General features: G+C 48.5%; 1 protein-coding gene and 1 pseudogene across 1 annotated transcript; one reads left to right on the forward strand and one right to left on the reverse strand.

The window, feature by feature from the left end:
• Nucleotides 1-90: 90 nt before the first annotated feature.
• On the reverse strand, nt 91-19,935 carry mcm3ap (minichromosome maintenance complex component 3 associated protein). The gene is made up of 29 exons (XM_056580206.1): nt 19,845-19,935; nt 18,042-19,659; nt 17,440-17,699; nt 15,112-15,193; nt 14,640-14,775; nt 13,526-13,725; nt 12,923-13,062; nt 11,742-11,939; nt 11,203-11,471; nt 10,509-10,671; nt 9,821-9,981; nt 9,393-9,679; nt 8,364-8,665; nt 8,137-8,237; nt 7,921-8,052; nt 7,556-7,669; nt 6,939-7,091; nt 6,584-6,781; nt 6,222-6,290; nt 5,982-6,116; nt 5,539-5,692; nt 4,959-5,226; nt 4,479-4,576; nt 3,775-4,132; nt 2,993-3,298; nt 2,699-2,828; nt 2,239-2,430; nt 1,932-2,082; nt 91-771 (listed from the first exon to the last, which is right to left on the reverse strand). Exons 2-29 carry the CDS (start codon nt 19,567-19,569, stop codon nt 595-597), a joined length of 6,462 nt encoding a protein of 2,153 aa, XP_056436181.1. The 5' UTR covers nt 19,570-19,659; nt 19,845-19,935; the 3' UTR covers nt 91-594.
• Nucleotides 15,666-17,096, forward strand: LOC130373252 (paired box protein Pax-8-like; annotated as a pseudogene).
• Nucleotides 19,936-19,946: the final 11 nt, after the last annotated feature.

The raw sequence follows: 19,946 nt of genomic DNA on the forward strand, positions 1-19,946 counted from the left end.
TGGCGTTACATCACTGTGAAGAAGGGCACTAGCGATATCAACTGTCTCCAAGATGGGGAGAACTCAATGAAATAAAAAATCAAATACACTTGCATAAAAAATACGGTATTTATTATGACTGACAAATACATGCTTAAAAAAATAGCACACTTAAGTACTTATTTAATTCTAATTTGATACATCCAAGTCCAGAAAAACATGACACAAAATCATATCCATACGTTGATAAAACATCTCTCAGAACAGCATATTCTCATTTTATAGACAACGTCATGCAGAAAGCAAAAAGACAAAAAATCATAGATACACAAACAAAAATATTCAAAAGGTTTTACTAATTGTACAGAAATAAAAAATGGGAAGGAAAACACAGGTTATTGCAGGATATGTCTTCCTTCCATAAGACTATTAAGCTATTTAAAAACGAAATAAAACACACCTGGCATCTCAAGAGGAAAGAAAAACGACAACTGACATTTCCAAGAGTCCTTCTACATTCTTGACAGGCATCCCTTCCAGTCCACTGAGGGCAGTTTGCGGTGGCAGAACACTAGCTGCTGGGTCACATGACATGAAGCAGTTTGGGTCATGTGATCAGTCGTCCACGATGCCCAGCATGCCGTCAAGCCTCAGTCGGCAGGCCAGCTCCTCCTCCTGGCTCCCTAGGATCTGGCGCTGGATGTCCTGGAGCCTCTGCGCCATGGTTACCGGGGACAAACTGGTCTGGCCCGGTCCGTCATCAAAAGTACAGTCCTCCGAGGACTTTGCTTTCTAAAATGATATACAACAGATGATGGTCACTATGACAATCACAATAATAAACTGTACAAATAACTTTTTATTTATTTGTAGGCTTTTTAGTGATTTTTCTTTTATCAAAGGCAACTTACAGTGAATCCAACATTTGTTTACATACATGTCCTACAGGAGCAGTTAGGGGTTAAGGGCATTGTTGCTCTTGCTACAGGTAGACTGTGGACATTGGGGTTTGAAACCAGGACCTCTCGGCGAGGAGTCAAACATCCTAACACTAGACTAAAGTGTTTTTCAACGTGTAGTATGTGTACCATTACTGTAGGTGGTATGGGGATTTTATTATGGAATAGACACATTTAACTATGAATAAATTTTTAGGTTTTATGTTAATTGTGTTTCTGAATGAAAGCAGCCTGTTTGCTTTTTCCTTCCAATGTTCCCCTCGTTACCATGGCACGCTCAGCCCCTGCATGTGTATTTACCTACTTTTTACCGTTCGCATACGAGTTGGTACGCAAAATGCCTTGATGATGACTTGGGCTGAATCTGAATACTTAGTACATACTATTTATGTTCAGTGTCTACTACTTAACCGTACTACACTTGACTGTGTAGTACGGTCTACAGCTATGCGTAGAACGCCTCCGAACGCTTCCGAACACCGCCGAAACTCCACCGGATGTTTGGAGATGACGTATCTCCCCTCAGATGCCGGCAAAATTACCTTGATAAGTTACCGGTTTTCCGTCTTGTCATGGTTGCTATTAAATTAAAAATGTCTCTTTTTACTTAATTACTTACTTTACTTTTTTACTCTTTTTTTTAATGTCTCTTTTTTTCGCCGCTTTCTACGATGTCTTTCTGGTGGTGTCGGGTCAGCCATCTCTTCTTCGTTCGTTACTAGACTCCGGTTGCATTGTGGGATAGCGTAGTGAACTCCGTTGTTTACTGTGGCGGTAGTACGCATTCGGAAACGTTTTCCGTACTACACAATGCGTACTGAGCATTCGGACGCGCTATATTTGTGGCGTACTACAAAATACATACTATTTAGCAGTCAAGTATGAGTATTCGGATTCAGCCTTGGTTTTGGAACCACTTCACCTGACTATCCCAACCCCATTAACTTGATTTATTATTGAAATCCCAATAAGATAAATGTAGGACCATCATACTTTTGTGAGTGGGGCTCTCGATGATCTAGCCTTGCTAGAGGGCACGGCGGGGGGGGATGCGGAGAGCAGCGTGGAGGAGGGTATGAACAGAGGCATGGACAGGCTCTCCGGGGGGTCGGAGGTCAACCAGCGCTTCAGCTGCTCAATGCTCCTGCAGACAGACGGACAGACAGATAGGAGAGAGACAGACAGACAGATGCAGAGAAACAAAGACATATTTAGATTTACAATGAACAGTTTGTCTCGACTCAAGATAGTACTCTTACAGGAGGCCTAAATCATGGTAGGGTAGAGGTAGGGTCCATGCCTCTGGCTGTGGGCCTTCTCCTCCTCCAGGCCGCGGAGCACCAGTCCAGGCAGCAGCTCCTGGGCTGAGGAGGTGTGGGTGATGTCCAGGCTGGGGGTGGAGGAGAGGGCGGCCTGGGGCGCTGCCAGGCAGTCAAACAGCCTTTGTCTCAGGGACAGAGAGCTAGGGGTCCCCTCGCTGGCATCGCAGCCTCTGGTGGAAGGGAGAGGTGAAAACCACACTGAAATATTAAATTATGCTGTCAAATTAAAAAATTATGTGTGTCAGGCCAATGCTTTTAGAACATTATAGGAGAACCACTAAGCAGATTATTTAACTATAAAAAAAACAAAAAGACAGAAAAGTAGATGTGGTGCATTTTGTAAAGTGCGTTATTTCAACCCAGAAAGGTTGAAATAATCCAAACGCCGACCTAGAGAAATAAGCGTGGATAATGGGGTTGAACACGTGCTCCTCTCACCCTTCTGTATGCAGCCGTTTCTGCCGGTGTGTGAGTCGGACCGCCTGGCTCCACTCCTCAGGGGGATCGAAGTGCTTCAGGGACTCTGTGAGGAAGTACACCAGCACCTCCCCGTCCTCTGTCACCGCATCTGATCACACGCAAAACAAAAACACACCCAGAAGATCTCATGAGAACGTGCGACACTGCATCAGTGAATAGCGCCCCATGACTACAATGGAGTGCTTTCTTCTTAGGTCAACACATTCAGCGGATAGGGGTTGGACATAAGGGCTACAACCAGGGGGAACGTACCCTGGCAGACGGGCAGGTCGGGGCTGGGCCAGTCCTTCAGCCTGTGGTCGATGCACAGCACCAGCAGGTCGTCCCAGGGCACCTGGTTGTATCCGGGCCCGTGGCGGTCGTCCCGCCCCCCCCAGGACATGCGACGGGGCGACGAGCGGCGGTGGCGGTGGGTGGCGGGGCCCGGATGGTAGTGCTGCTGGCGGACCCTCCCTAAGAGGTTTTCCAGCCGGGACACGAGGAGGGGCCGGCCTTGGGGGGTCCCGGGGATCTGGGAGGCGTAGCGGAGGACGGAGGACTGCAGCTGGGACCAGCCGGCTGTGGAATAAGGGATAGCATCAAGACATACGTTAATAATCCAAGGTGGGAGGTGTTGGTGATTAATCTAATTTTGAACACGATTTCAATTTTAGCGTCAAACTATCACAAATTAACATAATCAGGTTTTTCGTTTTTCTGTTTTTTGTTTTATAGAAAGGGCAGAACAGCTGGATACATATTTGTACAGAATTTTAGATTGGAACATTTTCTTTTTGACCATTTTGTTCTCAGTTACAAAGTTTTCTTTGGGAGAGACATGCTTAAAAAGTGCAACATGTTTTCATACTCACAAATAATCATTTGAATAATCATGATTTCAATATTGACCAAAATAATCGTGATTAGGATTTTCCCATAATCGAGCAGCCCTAGTGGGTGTAACAGAGCAGGACAGTAGTAGAAATTAGTAGAAACACGTAATGTAATCTAATGGAGTAGATGCTATTTGGTGGAGCCTCTGCCTCAGTACTCACCGGTAGCGGACGGCATGTCCCAGTCGGGGATGCTCAGGCCCAGCACCGCGCTGCGCAGCCAGGCCAGGTGCTGGGCCGAGTTCCAGCCCAGGTGGGCCCCCGGGGGCCAGCAGAGGCTGAGCAGCTCCGGGGAGGACACTGCGTCTGCCAGGTGGGCCAGCACGGCGTTGTACAGGCAGACCACCGGTGCCGGGTCCAGGGAGGGCAGGCCGACCGAGGCCCGCTCCCGGCGCTGGGCCTGCAGGCGGCCGCTGAAGTGCTGGCTGAGGCCCGCCTCCACGAACTGGACCAACGTCTGGCAGGAGAGGGGGCGGGGTGGGGGGGCGCGGGCCAGGAGCCAGCGCATGGCCTGGGTCAGCTGGGCAGACGGGGGGAATCACAGGGGGTTAGGGTTCAGGCGGAAAACTGTAGGGAAGTGCCCCCCCGAGAGGTGACAATGGTCTTGCATGTCTTATTCATTTAAATAATTTATTTTCTAACAAGGAAAGGCACATTCAAGAAAATTTATAATTTACGTTGACTAATTAATAGATAAAGCAAGGACAGTTTTATTTTATTTTATTATGAATAACTATTTATCTGTTTACCTAAAAATGGGGAAAAAAACAACAAAGACCATAATGCTTTGCAATCTGAACGATCTTTCAACTATTCGAGGTAAACCATTGATTGTGCTGTGCGCCTTGCAGGTGTTTGAGGGCTACCTGGTGGGAGGCCTGCATGTCACTGGTGCTCTCCGGGATGTGATAGAACACGTGTTCAGAGATCAGGCCCTCCTCAACCAGGGTCTGCAGCATCAGAGCTAAGGGAGAGACAACCCACAACAAGGTCAGGAGCCATTTACAGTCATTTATAGACCCAAAGACCTAAAGACCTTCTAATATAGGAGGGCATTTAGTTAGTTCTAGTTAGAATTATATTGACTTAGCTTTACTTGCATGTGTTTTAGCCCTGTAATTTGAGATTTCATGAATGTAAAGTGCTTTGTAAATTGAAATAATAATTATTTCATCAAATAAGAAGGACTTAGGATATTTATTTAACCTCAAAAAAAGAAACGATTAAAACGATTAAGACAACTAATTTACAGCACAGTATCAGGACTGTAATCAAAGTTTAAAGGTCAGAATATCCTATAAGCCCTATTTCAAAATGTCCCACTACAGGTCATCTTATGAGAGTACCTTCTTCTAGATTGTGCGTTTCACTGGTGCTGTGGTGCTGGGATCCCGGTACCAGTATGACCAGCGGTAACGGGATGTGCCAGGCGCTGGCCTGCTGGAGCTGTTTGAGCTGGAGCAAGGCCGAGAGCAGGGGGACGTCCTGGTCATCCTGCCCTTCCACGGGGCAGGGCAAGGCGGGGAGCAACAGCAGCAGAGCCCCCGTGCCCTGGAGCTCACTGCTCTCCTCCATCTGGGAGAATCCCTCATCGCTCAGAGGGCCGCGGGACACCTTGGGGGACAATAAATGGGGGACATAAATTACACGGATCCACAAAAAAGAGAAATTAAAGGCAAAAAATAAGGGATTAAACTACATCTGTCACATTTGTCAGCAGTGTTATGCATACCCATGCTAGGATATTTATGCAGTTACAGTTTACAAGAATTGTATTTGTTTTCATGTTAAAAACTCATTATTTAGCTTTTCACAATGTTCACGTTGTATGGGCCTTATTCTCCTAGTATCCATCTTGGTTCCAAAAGCTAGCTGGGCGGGAGAACCGATGGTGGAATTCTGCATTCAGTTCAGAAGGGAACCTACCTTGATGCTGAGGTGGACCTTGTGCGCTCGCTCTCCAACCTCCTGTAGCGCGTTAGTGACACACAGCGTCTGCAGCGTTCCATCCACCTGCTTCTCCTTGACCTCCAACCCCTCTCCGCCACCCAGCTTCACCTCCAGCCAATCAGAAAGCACCCTGTAGAGGAGGGCCACATTGTTGAGCCATTAATCAGACACTAAACTTCTACCCAACCCAAAGCGATTTAGAGGGGAACCGCGCAGCTTGCCTGTTTCTTATATAATAGTACATGCATGTGCATTGAAGAAATTGCGGCATGCAACAACATCTCACTTAGGGCAAATACCATCCCATAAACCCGTGAGGTCAATGGTCCAAGTTTTCTGTGCTATTTGTTTCATACCACAATGGATGAAGTCCACTAAACTGATGGAATTGGATCTCATGTTGGTATCGAGCTACTCACCGGTCAGCAAGGCTAGCGACACTCTCGTGGTCACTGGGCAACAGCAGGGTGGCCTTCCAGAATATTCTATCGGGGGGGTTTGGGATGTTGTCCGTCACCAACCCTGGCAAGTCCAGCGGAGCCCAAACCGCCTCGCTGCAACACACACGCACACAAACACGATGAGTACAGCGAGAGTTTAGTCGTGCTGAGAGCCAGTGGTGTGGGGAAAGATGGAAAGAGAGAGAGTGGACTGCTTACTCCAGGAGCCGCTGGTAGTAGTAGTGAACTCTCATCTGGTGGAGGGTTTTCTGTCTCATTCTCAGCTGCCTGTGAAACGGGGACATCGTCATATATGGTTGAGGATAGGAGAGGTGCAAAGGCATGATGAATTAAAATACCCAAACAAAGGTGACACAGTAGGCTAACTAGTCTTATTTAAAAGGAAATATATCCCAACTGAAACTAGTCTGGAGTAAATAGAAATAAAAAGGGCATTTAATGCATCTTGTGCGGGCTGTAATAAGGATGGTATACAACCATGAGGACTCGTTCTCCTCAATATGACTTAAGTGTGAAATATTTAACAGTGTAGTGCCAGGTGTGCAGGCAGGCTGGGGTACCTTGTGCTGGAGAGGGTCATGTCCCCAGCGTTGCCCAGGTTGACCAGCCCGCGGGCCAGCTGGGAGAGGGAGGGCTGCTGAGGAGCGCTGGGGGCCAGCGCCCACAGCTTGCAGCGGGGGTCCACGCCACAGGGGGCCGCCGGGAAGCCCCGCATCTGCCTCTTGAGGCGCCGCCGCACGGCCACCACGTCACGCCACCTGGAGAGGGGGGGGGGGGAAGGAAGAAGAACGTGAATATCCTTCAATTAACTAAACACCTCACAACAACTGCTGTGAATCCCTCATCCTTTATCTGCCTGAAAAGATTTGTCAGAAATATCGTCCTGTGCCTTCCACGTCCCCTCGGTTTCACTACCTTTTGATGTACTTGTGGATGTGCTGCAGCTCCGCCTCCAGGACCTCCTCAGCCAATAGGGTGAGCTCTGTGTCCAGGGTCTCCTCCAACAGACCGGTGCAGACCTGCTCTGTGCACAGTGCTTCCAGCTCCCTCTGGTCTATCTCAGCCTCCCTGGTACAGGACACAAGTAGTCAGAGGCAGATCCACATCTACTGCAGGCAGTTGTTCACTGCTGTGTGTCATTCAAATGAACTCCCATTTAGCAGGCTAGTATCTAAAGGGAGAGAGAGAGATTTATTTGAGATGCATGTCATGAAGGAGCGGGTAGGGGTTAGGGCCCCTTGCTCAGGGATGAGTACAGGTAGGCTGAAGACGTTGAGGCTTGAGCAGGGAACCTGCCGCCCCGAAGACGCCCCAGCCACTACACTATTCTGCCCCCTTCATAGGGAACCCTTAGAACCCAGCAAAAACCCTTCTGGACACTAATCACAGATTGCGAACTGCAAACGGTGTAGTGTTCTGCTTTGGCCAGAACTTAAGTGAACTTCCGTCATCGTAGATCTGAACTAATGTAGGGTCTGAGGTCAACGTCAATAGTCTGAGGTCATTGAGGGTGGTATCTCAGCCCGTCTTACTGGATCTGTTCCCTGGCGGTCTGCTGGATGCTCTCGGCCAGGACGTCCCTCAGGACCTCAGCACAGAGAGAGAAGCTGAACTGGACCAGGAAGGCCTCGCACTCCTGCTTTCTCCTGCAGAGAGACAGATTCATAAATGGTACACTGCAGTTACGATTGCAGAATAAGATTGAATTCAAATGTAATGTAATGTTTAATTTGAAGGTGTGCAGAGAGAATGGTTGAGACAGTAAATAATAGATTTGTCCTCAACAAATGATACCTTCCAGCCTGCATCAAATAAGTTATTTTAGTTTATGTGATTCATTACATCTTGAGCTAAATCAAAGCATGAATGAATCATGTGATGATGAGCTGTGTCCTACCGAGCCTCCTCTATTCTGCGTTTTTCCTCGGCAACACGTGAGGCTTCCAATTGGATCTCCTCAGAAGACACTTCCTGTAACACCTGGCCAATCACCTCGCTCAGGACCACCTCCACCTGCACATTGCTCTCCCTGTGGACCAATCAGATTCAAGTAAACAGCGTGATTGTATGAGTGTATGCGTGTGGGCGTGAGTGTACGTATCTCTGTACTTACGACAGAGCCACTCTGGCGTAGTGTGCTCCCGCACTGGACACCTCTCTGACCGCCGAGTCCAACTCCTCCTCCAGAAGGCTCTCCACCACAGACACGATGTCCTGGAGGACAGACGGGTAACAACCGTAAACAACAGCACTTTTTCCTTTTTATCTCAGGATTGACCACATCAATAAGTGCTTCATGTGATCGTAAAGCCAGCAACTCTACATGTTTGAACATCATACCTCATCGCTATAGGCTGGTGGTTTGGGCGCAGGGGGCTGCACTGGCAGAGGTAGGGGTGATGGGGCTTTGACGGCCTGGGGCGGGAACAGAGGCTGGAAGAGCTGCAGGGCGGGGTTCACCGGCATGGCCAGACCGCTGGGGGGGAAGCCGGCCAGGCTGGCCTCCCCTAACAAGGGGGCAGCACACGCATCAGCCAGGGAGCCAGGCTGGGCCGGCTGCTGGTCTCCAAACAGCCTAGACGGCCGCGGCGGGGGCAGGGCCTCGACCTCCTGCAGAGCCCTGGGGTCTTGAGCGAACTCGGCTGAGAGGGCGGAGACAAATAGGGAGATGTCACATGGATCTAGGGCTGGGACGACGCGTCGACGTAATCGACGACGTCGACGCATAAATTACATTGACGCGAAAAATGCGCGTTGATTAAAAAAAGAAAAAAAAAAAGAAAAGATGGGCGGCGCCGGAGTGTAGTAGGCTCCTCAGACTTTCATCAGTGCAAGGCGCCACACACTCGTTCCTCTAAAGTATGGGAATTCTTTAATGTGAAAGGAAACGATTCCGTGATATGTCGTCTTTGCAAAATGGAGATGACTTTCCATTCTAGCACCACGGCAATTCACCAGCACCTGAAGAGGCGCCACCCGGTAGCAGCTGCAGATGACCGAGCACCGTACAATTCTAAGAATGCATTACTTTGCACTTTTATTTTGGAATTTAAAGGCAATAAACATGTATTGAAATGTTAAGGAATTCATATTTTTTTCATTCAGATATGTAAATCAACATGTATAAATTGCTATTAGTCAATTAATGGGGAGATAATCGAGAATCGAATCGAAATCAAATCGGACTGAAAAAATGAATCGTTAGATGAATCGATGCATCGAAAAAATAATCGCTAGATTAATCGTTGAAAAAATAATCGTTTATCCCAGCCCTACATGGAACATGAATCCTTTTGTATTTTTCATGATGTATGTGAGTCTTGGAAAGATATACAATTATGTGCATCCCTCTCATCAAAAGTGACTTACAGGAGAAGATGCTGGTCTCTGGAGCCGCTGCCATGGCAACAGTGGTTGCGGTGGCGATGGGGGCTCGATATTGGCTGGAGGAAGGCTCTGGGGGTGTGCCTCCCTCTCCTCGGTACCTATTGTTGCCATCGAAGCTGCAGACGGGGATGTGCTGGGGGGGGCTTGGGAGCGGCCCTCCGTTCACCACCTCTCCGATCAGCACACACCTCTTCCCCAGGATGAACGCTGACTTCTTCAGGGACAACGACTCAGGGTCCTGGTAGGATGTGCGGCTCAGCTCCACCACGCTATGGAGAGGTCAAAGGTCAACTCTAGCAATGTGGTTCTTTGGCAAAAATGTCTGTCTTTGTTTACACTCAGCGTCTGTCTGTCTGTGTGTATACATAAAACAATACGAATATTCAGTGGAGAGGAGCGCGTCCACTCACCCGTCGCTGACCACCAGGCCGTACTGCTGGACGAAGTTGGACGCCGCATCAACATCTGGGAACATCAGCATCCGGGCCAGGTCCTCCACGGGGAACGCTGTGGACCGCTGGGAGCCCACCGTGTGGGCGATGTTCAGGGTCAGCAGAGCCTTGGATCGCACCTGGAGACGCAGACAGGGACAGCGAGACAGGTGGAGAGAAACACAGACAGACAGACAGACCAGCACACAGTAATGAAACAGAGGTTTATTCACCAGACCTGGTTGTGCATTCATTTTATTTGGGATTCCCCAATATATGAATCGTCATGGATTGCCAATAATGAAGGTTTTTGTACCATTTCAATGCAAAAGCTAAACTGAAATATCAATATCGGTCCAGAAATTCCTTGAGGTTTTCCATGTAGCACACACACTCTGCTCAAAGGGAATATTATAACACGGATTCATGTCAATAAGAAGCAGATGGGGAACTGGGCAACTCGCAGAAGGATGTCTATAGGTTAGGCTGCGGACATCGGGGATCAAACTCAGTACCTTTCTGCTGAGAATTGTATATCCTTAGACATTGCACTGTGCTGTTAAACATTGTAACCCACTCAATTAACTATGGACAGCTGCAAAAGGTAGGGGAAACATTCAATTGCGGCATTCTACAGTCAAGGAACGTAAACAAGCTGTTTTCCCACCTGGTTGAAGTATCGGTGGAGGAGGCAGCTGGCCAGGTACGAAGCACACTTCACCAGCTTGAAGAAACGCACAAAGTTGTTGCTGTTGAGCGCAGCGAACGCCTGCACAGCAAACTTCACCTCCGGGGAGTTACGGACCTCGTCTCGGAACTGCTGCACCTCCCTGCACACCACATGTAATATATATGAGATGTATATGAGAACTTAGTTGTACCTATAGTTGCATATATGATGACGAGTAGACATACATGAGCACAAAAGGAAAGCAAAAATCAGGAGGCTTGTGGCCCCAACATGAAGAATACTGTCTTCATTGGATTTCATTGACGGGAGTCGACTCATATTTGAAAACATTTTACATCTCAAACTAACTGATCAATCCAAGCAGTTGTCACAAACCTTGTCCATGATCAGCAACAGTGCTAGATTGGGATCTCACACCTATCATCAGCCTGTAGCACCGTACCTCGCTAGCTGGCTGGTGCTTTCCTTTCCAAAACATACTTAAGCATCCTCAAATGTAATATTATAATTATCTAAATAGGCCGCTTTCTACTTTTGATTGACATTCTCTTTGAGTGTCTTTAAATGGGATGCCTGCCGCTGACTAGGTGGAGCGCTCTCGACGTCCTCATGTTTAAAAGGTGCTCTCTTACTAAATTAACCGACTCATCAGTTCATTCCAGGGCCTCACCGCAGGGTGTCCCCCTCGTTAAGGTTGAGGAGCACGTTGTACAGCCGGAACTCGGCCTCCCGCGGGCAGTAGACCTGGCGCTCCGACAGATCCTGGTACATCTCCTTCAGGCTCTGCAGGCACTTGGTCAGGTTCTCGTTGTTGATCTTGGGCTCGAACGTCCTCATGCTCTCCTCGCACAGTTGGTGGGCGCAGTGCACGTGGAAGCGTGTGCACTTCTCGATCAGCGCCACCGTCTCGGGGCAGCAGAGGTGCTGCTGGATGATGTCCTGTAGGAGAGGGGGGGGGATCATTCAATATTGATAACAATGATAACAAGCAATAACTTATCAATACAAAACAAATCTCTGCCTGAGAATTGCTGTTAAGGTAACGTTTATTTGCATAGCCTTCATTACAAAGTCTTAAATGGTCTCCAAAGGCCCAGATTGAGGAAGCACTAAAGCTAGCACTTAGAGGCTTGTATGAATGAATGTATAAATGTATGGCTCAGATGGCCTTGACATTGGGAGTTATGGCTGCTATGGGTCTGTGCGGACCTTGCGGATGCCTCTGGTCCGGTTCCAGACGAAGTCGTACCAGTCCCGGTAGCCGTCAGGGCCCTGGTCCATGACCTGGGTGACCAGGTAGTCCATGGTCAGGCTGAGCACAGGGAGGGGCCGCAGCTCGTGGGGGAGGGGCTCCTCCTGGTCCGCAGACGACCTGCTGTACTCCTTAATGGCCGCACGGTGGTCCACCTGATTGGGTATACAATGGGGAGAAGAGGACGTGGCTTCAGCGCATCCAAAACCCTAACACCTCATTCTCCAAGCGCTGCTCGACTCGTGCAAGGTGTGTCGCTCGTGAGCGCCTTTTGGAGGACGTCATTCGAGTACATTATTAACTTGATTTGAGGCATACACTAATTACCTTTTCAGACGCACTCAATGTGCGGACAAACAATACAGTGACACATCATATAAATGTTTTCAGGCTGGCCAAAAGACAGTAAAGAATGAAATCAAGTCATATGAAAGCAATATAAAAAACAAGCTTAAGGCTGAGTCTCAATTCCTTTGCTCCAAGCAAAATCTCAGCCCTATGCCTCGCTGTTGCGCGTTCACGTGCAGCGAGTCATGTCCCGAAAGCCATTTTAAGGTAGGGTAAGGGTTAAGGGGGAGGGCTAACCTCCCCTCGAAGTTAATATTTTTGATGGGCACCCTTGCAAGCAACGTTACAGTTCAGTTATTATATATTGTACATAACACGTGGCCATATAACCCAGTTCTGCCATATAATTTCTCCTTATTTGTTATGTTTTCTTTCAGGAGATCATTGAGGCCGCTGCCATCACAGAGCCCATCCCTCCACCTCAAGCACCTCTTCTGCATTGGTAGCCCTAAGCCCCCCAACCCCCAAGAAGATAGCAAAATGAACCATCCACTGATGGTCTAAAAATCAGTTAATGATAAAATTAGTAGAGTTAATGATAAAATGTGATGGTTGATGCCTTTTTGTAATGTGCAATATTAATATATTTAAAATAAAACGTCAACGACAACTAATGACGTACTGTAACTGGGTCTTGAATGGTTGTCGGCCTATTTCGTAGGGGTAGGGTTAAGGGGTAGGGGTAGGGTTAAGGTGGAGATTTTTGGTAGAGCAAAGAAAGGGGATTGGGCCTAAGTGCAGTGCACCAAACAGTGATCATCAATGGCCGTGAGACCCAGCGCTCCCTTACCATCTCCGTCTCGGGGACCAGCTCGAAGCAGCTCAGCTGGTTGCGGGTCTCCCTCATGTAGCGCTCCTTCTCAGGACACATGTCAGGACACGTCCCCACAAACACCTTGGACAGGACCAGGTCTGTACGCTTGGGACGCCCTGTAGGGAATATGTTAGATTAAGATTAAATCCCATCCATGGTGGGAGTTGTATTATAAACAGAGGCTGATGATAGCGTTGTGGATAGGGTCAGGGTGTTCCCACGCGATACCCCAATGTCTGCAGCCAAACTTGTAGGTGAATTTGAGCAAACGCCCCTTACCCTTCCTACTCCTTGATGACACACATCGAACATCACTCTATGCTACATTGCAAGTCACTTGACAGAAGCGTCTGTTTATTAACTAAATGGCAAATCAGTTCTGTGTGTGCCACTGAATGGGTTTTAGGAACATGGTGAATATAATTAGCTGTTGATATTTAGATCTGTTAAAATAGCATTCATTATATTAATAAATTACATCAACAGTGAGAACAGGTCAACATAAACAAAGCAGAGATGTTGTCGTATGACCAACAAAAGGTGAAATAAGGAATAGTGTTGAGTGGTTGGTGGCTTCACCTTGCCGCATGATCTTGTCCCGCTGCTCAAGGAGGCGGTACTTCTCATCCGCCGTTTCCGCTGTCTGGCCAATCAGGGGCAGAAGAGAGGAGGGCACGGAGCGTTCGGAGCTCAGCGATTGGCTGTCGGAGGAGCCTTCCTGTTGGGGATCGCTGTCAAACTGCAGGGACTTGGCAATGGAAGGCTTTTTCACTGGAGAACTGCAAGGAAACACAACAAAAGGAGAGCAACATTGGAGGTTTAACTTTTGGTCAATTTATGTGTTACATTAAACCAATAAACATAGGGTCGTTTAGGTAACGGTCGGCTTTTCTTTTTTTTTTGCCATCCACCCCCACAAAACATTGGGGGACTCTGCTATTATTATTATTTTATTTTTTTTAATTTATACATCAATAAGTTTTCAAGGATTAAACAGAACAAAAAATAGAGCTCTCATACAGAGTCACCTCAATCCTACAAACAGACAAACACAAACAGAAACAAAACAAAAACCCTAACCTGTATTTAGTTAAAAATAAATATAAATATCTGCAGCATCAGGAGCTGTTGTTGATGTACATATTTGAGGGATACTTATATAATTATGTCAAGAACTACTTGCCACCTGACTGCAGCCCACCAAACAAAAGTTGATAATTTTTTCCATTCTTATCTGCAATGTGTGATTCTAATATAAAATTATGTTTGAGAAAGTGCTTAAATCTATTTATAAGTAAAGAATTCAGCTGATTTGGTCGTAAATATAAATATGTAAATAGTTGGCTTGATTCTTTGAGGCATGTTCATATAACAAGTGCATCCTTACAAAAGGTTAAGTCCGAGAAACAATCATCTACCTCTACAGAATACACGTCTTAAATCAGATTGCAAACTTCTATTTGCCACACTTTTTTCAAATGCATGTCTATACTATCAAATCTATTATTTTACCTTTATAATTTAATATTAAATTACTGATTGTCTTCAAAATGTGATCCCTGCCTGAAAAACTCTGAATGGCCTTTGTGCAAGGAAAATAAATATGACTTGCCTAGTATTTTTTTTGTTGCACAGGTTGTGTTAACAAATAGGGAAAGATAGGCTCTATTTTGTGTGTTTGTGTGTTATCTACCTGCGAATCATGCTGGCAGAGCTGCCCAGCGAGGAAGCCCTGGTCTGGGGCCGGTGTTGGGGGGAGGAGCCTGAGTGTAACTCATCAGGGAGGTTCTTCCTCTCCCTCTGCTCCTCTCTCTCTGGCTCCCCGGAACCTGGAAATGCAGAGCAACGGCGACATTTTAAGAGTTAATATTCAAAAGAATGTTGATAAACATTTTGTTTACAGACTAAAAATCCCAGAGCCCTTGTCTAAACTAGAGTATTAGTAATAATAATATAGTAAAGTAACAATAAAATGTGGAAACATTCCTATATATCGGATCACTGGAGTCCGGGAGGAGACTCTCCTCCCGGAGAGTCCTGATCAAATATATTCAATAGCTATGAATAACAATACAAAAAAAACACATTTCTAAGAAGACAATATTCATGGTTCAAACTTGAATGGATAATAACTACGCGTGGGGCCAGTGGGGGACAGTACTTACTTTGCCTCTTCCTTTGCCAGAAAATCTGGAGTTCATGCCTTTGCAGCGTTTTTCCCTTCTTCTTTGCCTTTGCTGCAGATGTCTGAAAGAGAAAAAAGTTATTATCGTAAGACCGTCAAATATACTAAATAAATCAAATTACAGGTACCAATACATCATGGTTTCTCAACGGCGGCGTTCGCACAACCAAGGGGGGCGCTGGGAAAGTAATTGCTGTTGTTCAGTTCCAGCTGCTCTGAGCGTAGTCTCCACGAAAAGACTGTTTCGTGGTTCCCGGGCTGCGGTGCCCGCAGTTCCCGGGCCATTCATTCATTGACGGGGCACGGTGGGAGGTGCGGGAGACGCGGAATTGCCTATCCCGCGGTACCCGGGCAGCTGTCACGGTGCCCGCAGTTTTTGGGCCATTCATTAATTCAGAGGGTACGGAGACACAGGAGTGCCGTGGCCGCGCTCACGGTGCCCGCGGTGCCCACGGTTCCCGGGCCATTCATTCATTCGTTCAAGGGGTACGGCGGGAGTCGCGGGAGAGCCGTGGCCACGGTCACGGTGAATGAATGTTCAATCCAACCATCAACAATGTACCTATAGTCTTCTTTCTTGGCCAATAGATCTCGATCTCTCTCCTCTCCCACCCCCCCCACCCCTTCCTGTGTCTTTCTGGAAATTGAATTAGGTTTATTACAGTGTTTATTATCACCTCCGGCCCCTCCCGGAGGTGATCAGGCAGTGCATCGTGGACATGGCCCACCAGGGGGTCCAACCCTGGGACATCTCACGCCAGCTCAGAGTCAGCCGCGGCTCTGTCAGCAGGATCCTTGGCCGGTACTATGAGACAGGTAGTATCAAACCAGGGGTGATCGATGGCTCTAAGCCCAAGGTGGCAACGCTCAAGGTGGTGGAGAACATCGCAGACTGCAAGCGGCAGAATCCCACCATGTTCGCCTGGAGAATCCACGACCGGCTGCTGGCCGAGGGGGTCTGTGACGGGGACACTGTGCCCAGTGTTTCAACTCCATCCGCAGAATAATCCGAACAACAGTCCAGCAGCCCTTCAATCTACCGTTGGAAGGGAAATGCCCGAGTCCCGGACACACGCTAATTCCCAGTTCGGCTGTCACCTTAGGGCGACTCTGGTTGCCCTAGTCAGATTCTCTGGGATCTACATTCTCTATCAGTGGCCTGCTTGGAATCCCCCCACCAAGCGGTGAAGGGAAGAGAAGCCATGATTACAGCGACCAGGAGAGTTGTCGTCACAGCGTGTATTCTCAGGGCAGTGGAGGGGTCCTCAGAAACCAGATGAGGGGGGACCACTTTTCCTCCGCCCACCAGCGGTTTTGATCGCCATGGCTACCACCCAGAATCCTTGTTTTCCACAGCCATCGGCAAGGCGGAGCAGAGCCCTTTCAGCCAATAGCACTATGTCTGAAACAGGAAATCTCCCCGTAAGTGACCAGCACAAGCTCCTCCCCCAATATGGCAGCTTCCAACTGGGCCTTCATGGAGCTGCAGGCGCTGCAGAGCCCGGTCTCTTGTCAGCTGCAGCAAAGTGACCAGCACAAGCTCCTCCCCCAATATGGCAGCTTCCAACTGGGCCTTCATGGAGCTGCAGGCGCTGCAGAGCCCGGTCTCTTGTCAGCTGCAGCAGCTCTAACCATTTCCACCACCATACTCTCAACTCATTCTCCAAACATGCACCAATGTATGGCCAATTCGGCAGCCAGGCTCTCATCTCAGGTCGTGACATGACTAACTCCACTATGCCGGGGTATCCTCCTCACATCCCGTCCTCGGGCCAGACGAGCTATGCTTCGTCGACAATTAGTGGCAAGGTAAGAGGGGCAGAATACACGACTCAGACCTACAGCCACTCCCCCTACGCCTCCTACAGTCAAGCCTGGAGGTTCACTACCTCCAGCATACTGGGCACACCTTATTACTACAGCTCAGCGTCCCAGGGAGACATGGAGATATGTCCTGATCCCTGAGAAGTGCATGTTGCTATTGTAATGCTGTTCTGCCAAATATCTCCACTCTATACCAACCGTTTGGCATTACGGCTCCATAATGGACGTGCTGCGATGTGCATGTTGTATCATTATTATCATTCGACCATTCCAACTTTTGTTAACAGTAGTTCATTGTGTTTTCTTTCTAAATCATTGTCTGATTAATTTTATACATTGTCTGATATATTTTATATTCTGTTGGATAACACATTCATTTTATAAAAAAAATAGAAGAGATATCTTAAAAAAAAGAAAAAAGAAAAATTAGTCTAAAGCAAATCTGAACAAACAGCGACAGTATCTCCACACCACCCATACTCACATGGTCCTGGAAGTGAATGATGGCCAGGTTCTTGTTGGGCCGACAGAACACCCTGCGGACCTTCCCGAAGCGGCCGAAGTGCTTCTCCATCACCTCCTTCTTGTTGAGAGCGGGGGGGACGTTCTTACAATGGAAGGCGGTGCAGTCCGTCGGGGACATGCCCAAGCCGCTCTCCGAGCTCTCGCTGCGGCGCGTGCGACGAGTGGGCGTGACCTGTTCAGGCTCCGCCTCCGCCTCCGGCTCTGGGGTCTTGGCTGAAACTGTAGCGGGGTTGAAATACGGTTTACTAAGAAGGTACCACCTTACAGTGGCTGTCAATACATTACATAAAATAAAGATTTATATTATTATTCACAGATTTGTGTTTTTAAAAAGGAGAATGTTACGATACTTAATTGGTTTATTCAGCATATTGCGTTTTTACATTTGTATCCATTTCATACTAATAACTGACCTCATCTCAAATGTCAATCAGGTTAACCCAAAGCCCAAGAAACACTGAGACAAGAAGAACAAGACTGGCACAATAACAATATTCCGTACATCCATCTGAACACAACCCATGTGACCCATGTTTAAAGAAAGAGAACCCAAGAGCTAACCAGAGTCTCCAGCCTTCTCCAGCACTTCCCGGATGGGGGCTTGAGACCGGGGTGGAGCGCCCCCCTGCAGGACAACCTGCCCTGGGCCGTCCCCACTCTCCCCCTCCCCCCTCTCGGACGCCTGACCCTCCTCTCTCCTGACGCTGCCCGACGGGTTCTTCATCAGTCCGCTCATCGCCCGGCCGAAGAGCCCCACGGCTGGGCCGCGCGACCTCAGCAGGGCCCTCTTGGGCGGGTGTCTCGTAGCGGAGTCCCCCGTGGTAGCGGAGCTCTGGTCCTCCGTCAGCAGCTTCTCGGAGCCCGAGACGGGCCGTGATTCCGGGTCCTCCTTTCGCTTGGTGCCTTTCCCAAGCCGCGAGAAGACATTGGGCTCCAGCGCGCCGCCCTGCTTGGCTCCCTTCACCTCCGCGGCGGGCTCGGGCTTGGCTTTGGGTTCGCCGAACGCCGAAGTCTGGCCAAAGACGGCGCCGCCAAACAACGTTGCCGCTTGGGGCTGGAGGACTTTGGCGGAGAAGCTGAAGGAGGAAGGGGTGGTTGGCTGGGCCGTGGTGGTGGTGACTGCAGTGGTTGTGCTGGAGGGGGAGGCTGGCTGAGAGAAGGTGAACTTTAAGGCGCTGGTCGAATCGCCACTGTTGTCGGTGGTCATTGGGTCTTTGTGGGCCTGGATGGAGGGCGCTGCGGTGGGTTGGGAGAAGCAAAACCCTAGGGTGCCACTCTTTGCTCCAGTCAGCAGAGGGAAAACAGTGGCCCCAGTGGTGGTGGCTGTGCTACTGCTCTCCATGGTGCTGGCAGTGGTCTGGGAGAGCATGGCTCCAAAGGTCTGAGCTGGCCCTGTGTTGGTAAGGGGATTTGTCGTTTCTGGGCTAGCGTTGATAATAGGCTTGAACAAAACTTCATTGGCAGGCTTGAAACTGAAGTCAGTAGATCCGAAGCCTTTAGCCTGCTGGGTTACACCCTGGACAGTACTGAATGTGCTGGCGTTCACAGTGGTGGAGGGCTGACCAAAGGCTGACTGTCCAAAGCTTGCTGGTTGGGTGGAGACAGGCGTATTGGTGGGGGCCGTAGCCGACGGCAAGCCAAAGCTGGTGGGTGGTTGGGTAAACCCTGGAGTCTGACCGAATGTGCACGACTGGCCAAACTCGGGCGTTTGCCCGAACCAAGCTTGGCCGGATCCACTTGTCTGTCCGAAAGCTGGAGTGGAACTGGTGCTAAACCCTGAGCTACTCTGTCCAACAGATGGCTGTCCGAAAGATGGAGCCTGGCTCATTGGGGACGGCTGCCCACAGGACTGCCCGAATACAGATGGTTGTCCAAAAGCCGGTGTCTGTCCGAACATGGAACTGGGCGCCTGGTTTAAATTTGGGGTCGGACCAAATGTGGACGGCTGGAAAAAAGCCATTGGCTGAGGCTGACTCTGCCCGGTGCTCTGCTGTCCAAAGGCGTGGAAGAGGCCGGGCGGCTTGTTTGTGTTGTTGGGGGCTTGGAAGGCGCCCCCTTGCGAACCTCCAAACACATTATTTTGATTCATGATCCTAATGGCAGCAAATGACTGCAGTCCTCAGACACATAAACAGGGCCGATGCCCAGTTTTCCGACGTGTGGTTCTCAGTGCAGCATCCTATAACAATAAAAGATCACATTTTATCACGAAAGATTGACTAAACATTGAACGTTGAGTGAACTTGACGCTAGCAGAATTTTAAAGTATAAACAAGTTAAAAACGATCTAAAATATCAATAGTTAAACGAGTACGAGTTGAATTTATACACAAAACCAAAACGTAATAGATGTAAAAAGCATACGTTTTTAAAGTTTTGAAGGAGATTATTCCATTATTCGGAGGCTCGAGGCTGGTTCAGCTCACAACATGAGGAACTTCCGGTTCCGTCGGTGTCCCCAAATTT

Source organism: Gadus chalcogrammus, chromosome 20, assembly GCF_026213295.1.
Source record: "Gadus chalcogrammus isolate NIFS_2021 chromosome 20, NIFS_Gcha_1.0, whole genome shotgun sequence".
In the NCBI taxonomy this organism is placed as follows: domain Eukaryota; kingdom Metazoa; phylum Chordata; class Actinopteri; order Gadiformes; family Gadidae; genus Gadus; species Gadus chalcogrammus.

Bases quoted from the DNA above. Each gene is read 5' to 3' on its own strand.
- mcm3ap (XM_056580206.1), bottom strand. From the start codon at position 19,569: ATGAATCAAAATAATGTGTTTGGAGGTTCGCAAGGGGGCGCCTTCCAA. The intron at 10,672-11,202 runs GTGAGGCCCTGG...TGTGGTGTGCAG, and splicing joins AACGAGGGGGACACCCTGCG to GGAGGTGCAGCAGTTCCGAG. The intron at 772-1,931 runs GTATGATGGTCC...ATATCATTTTAG, and splicing joins CGAGAGCCCCACTCACAAAA to AAAGCAAAGTCCTCGGAGGA.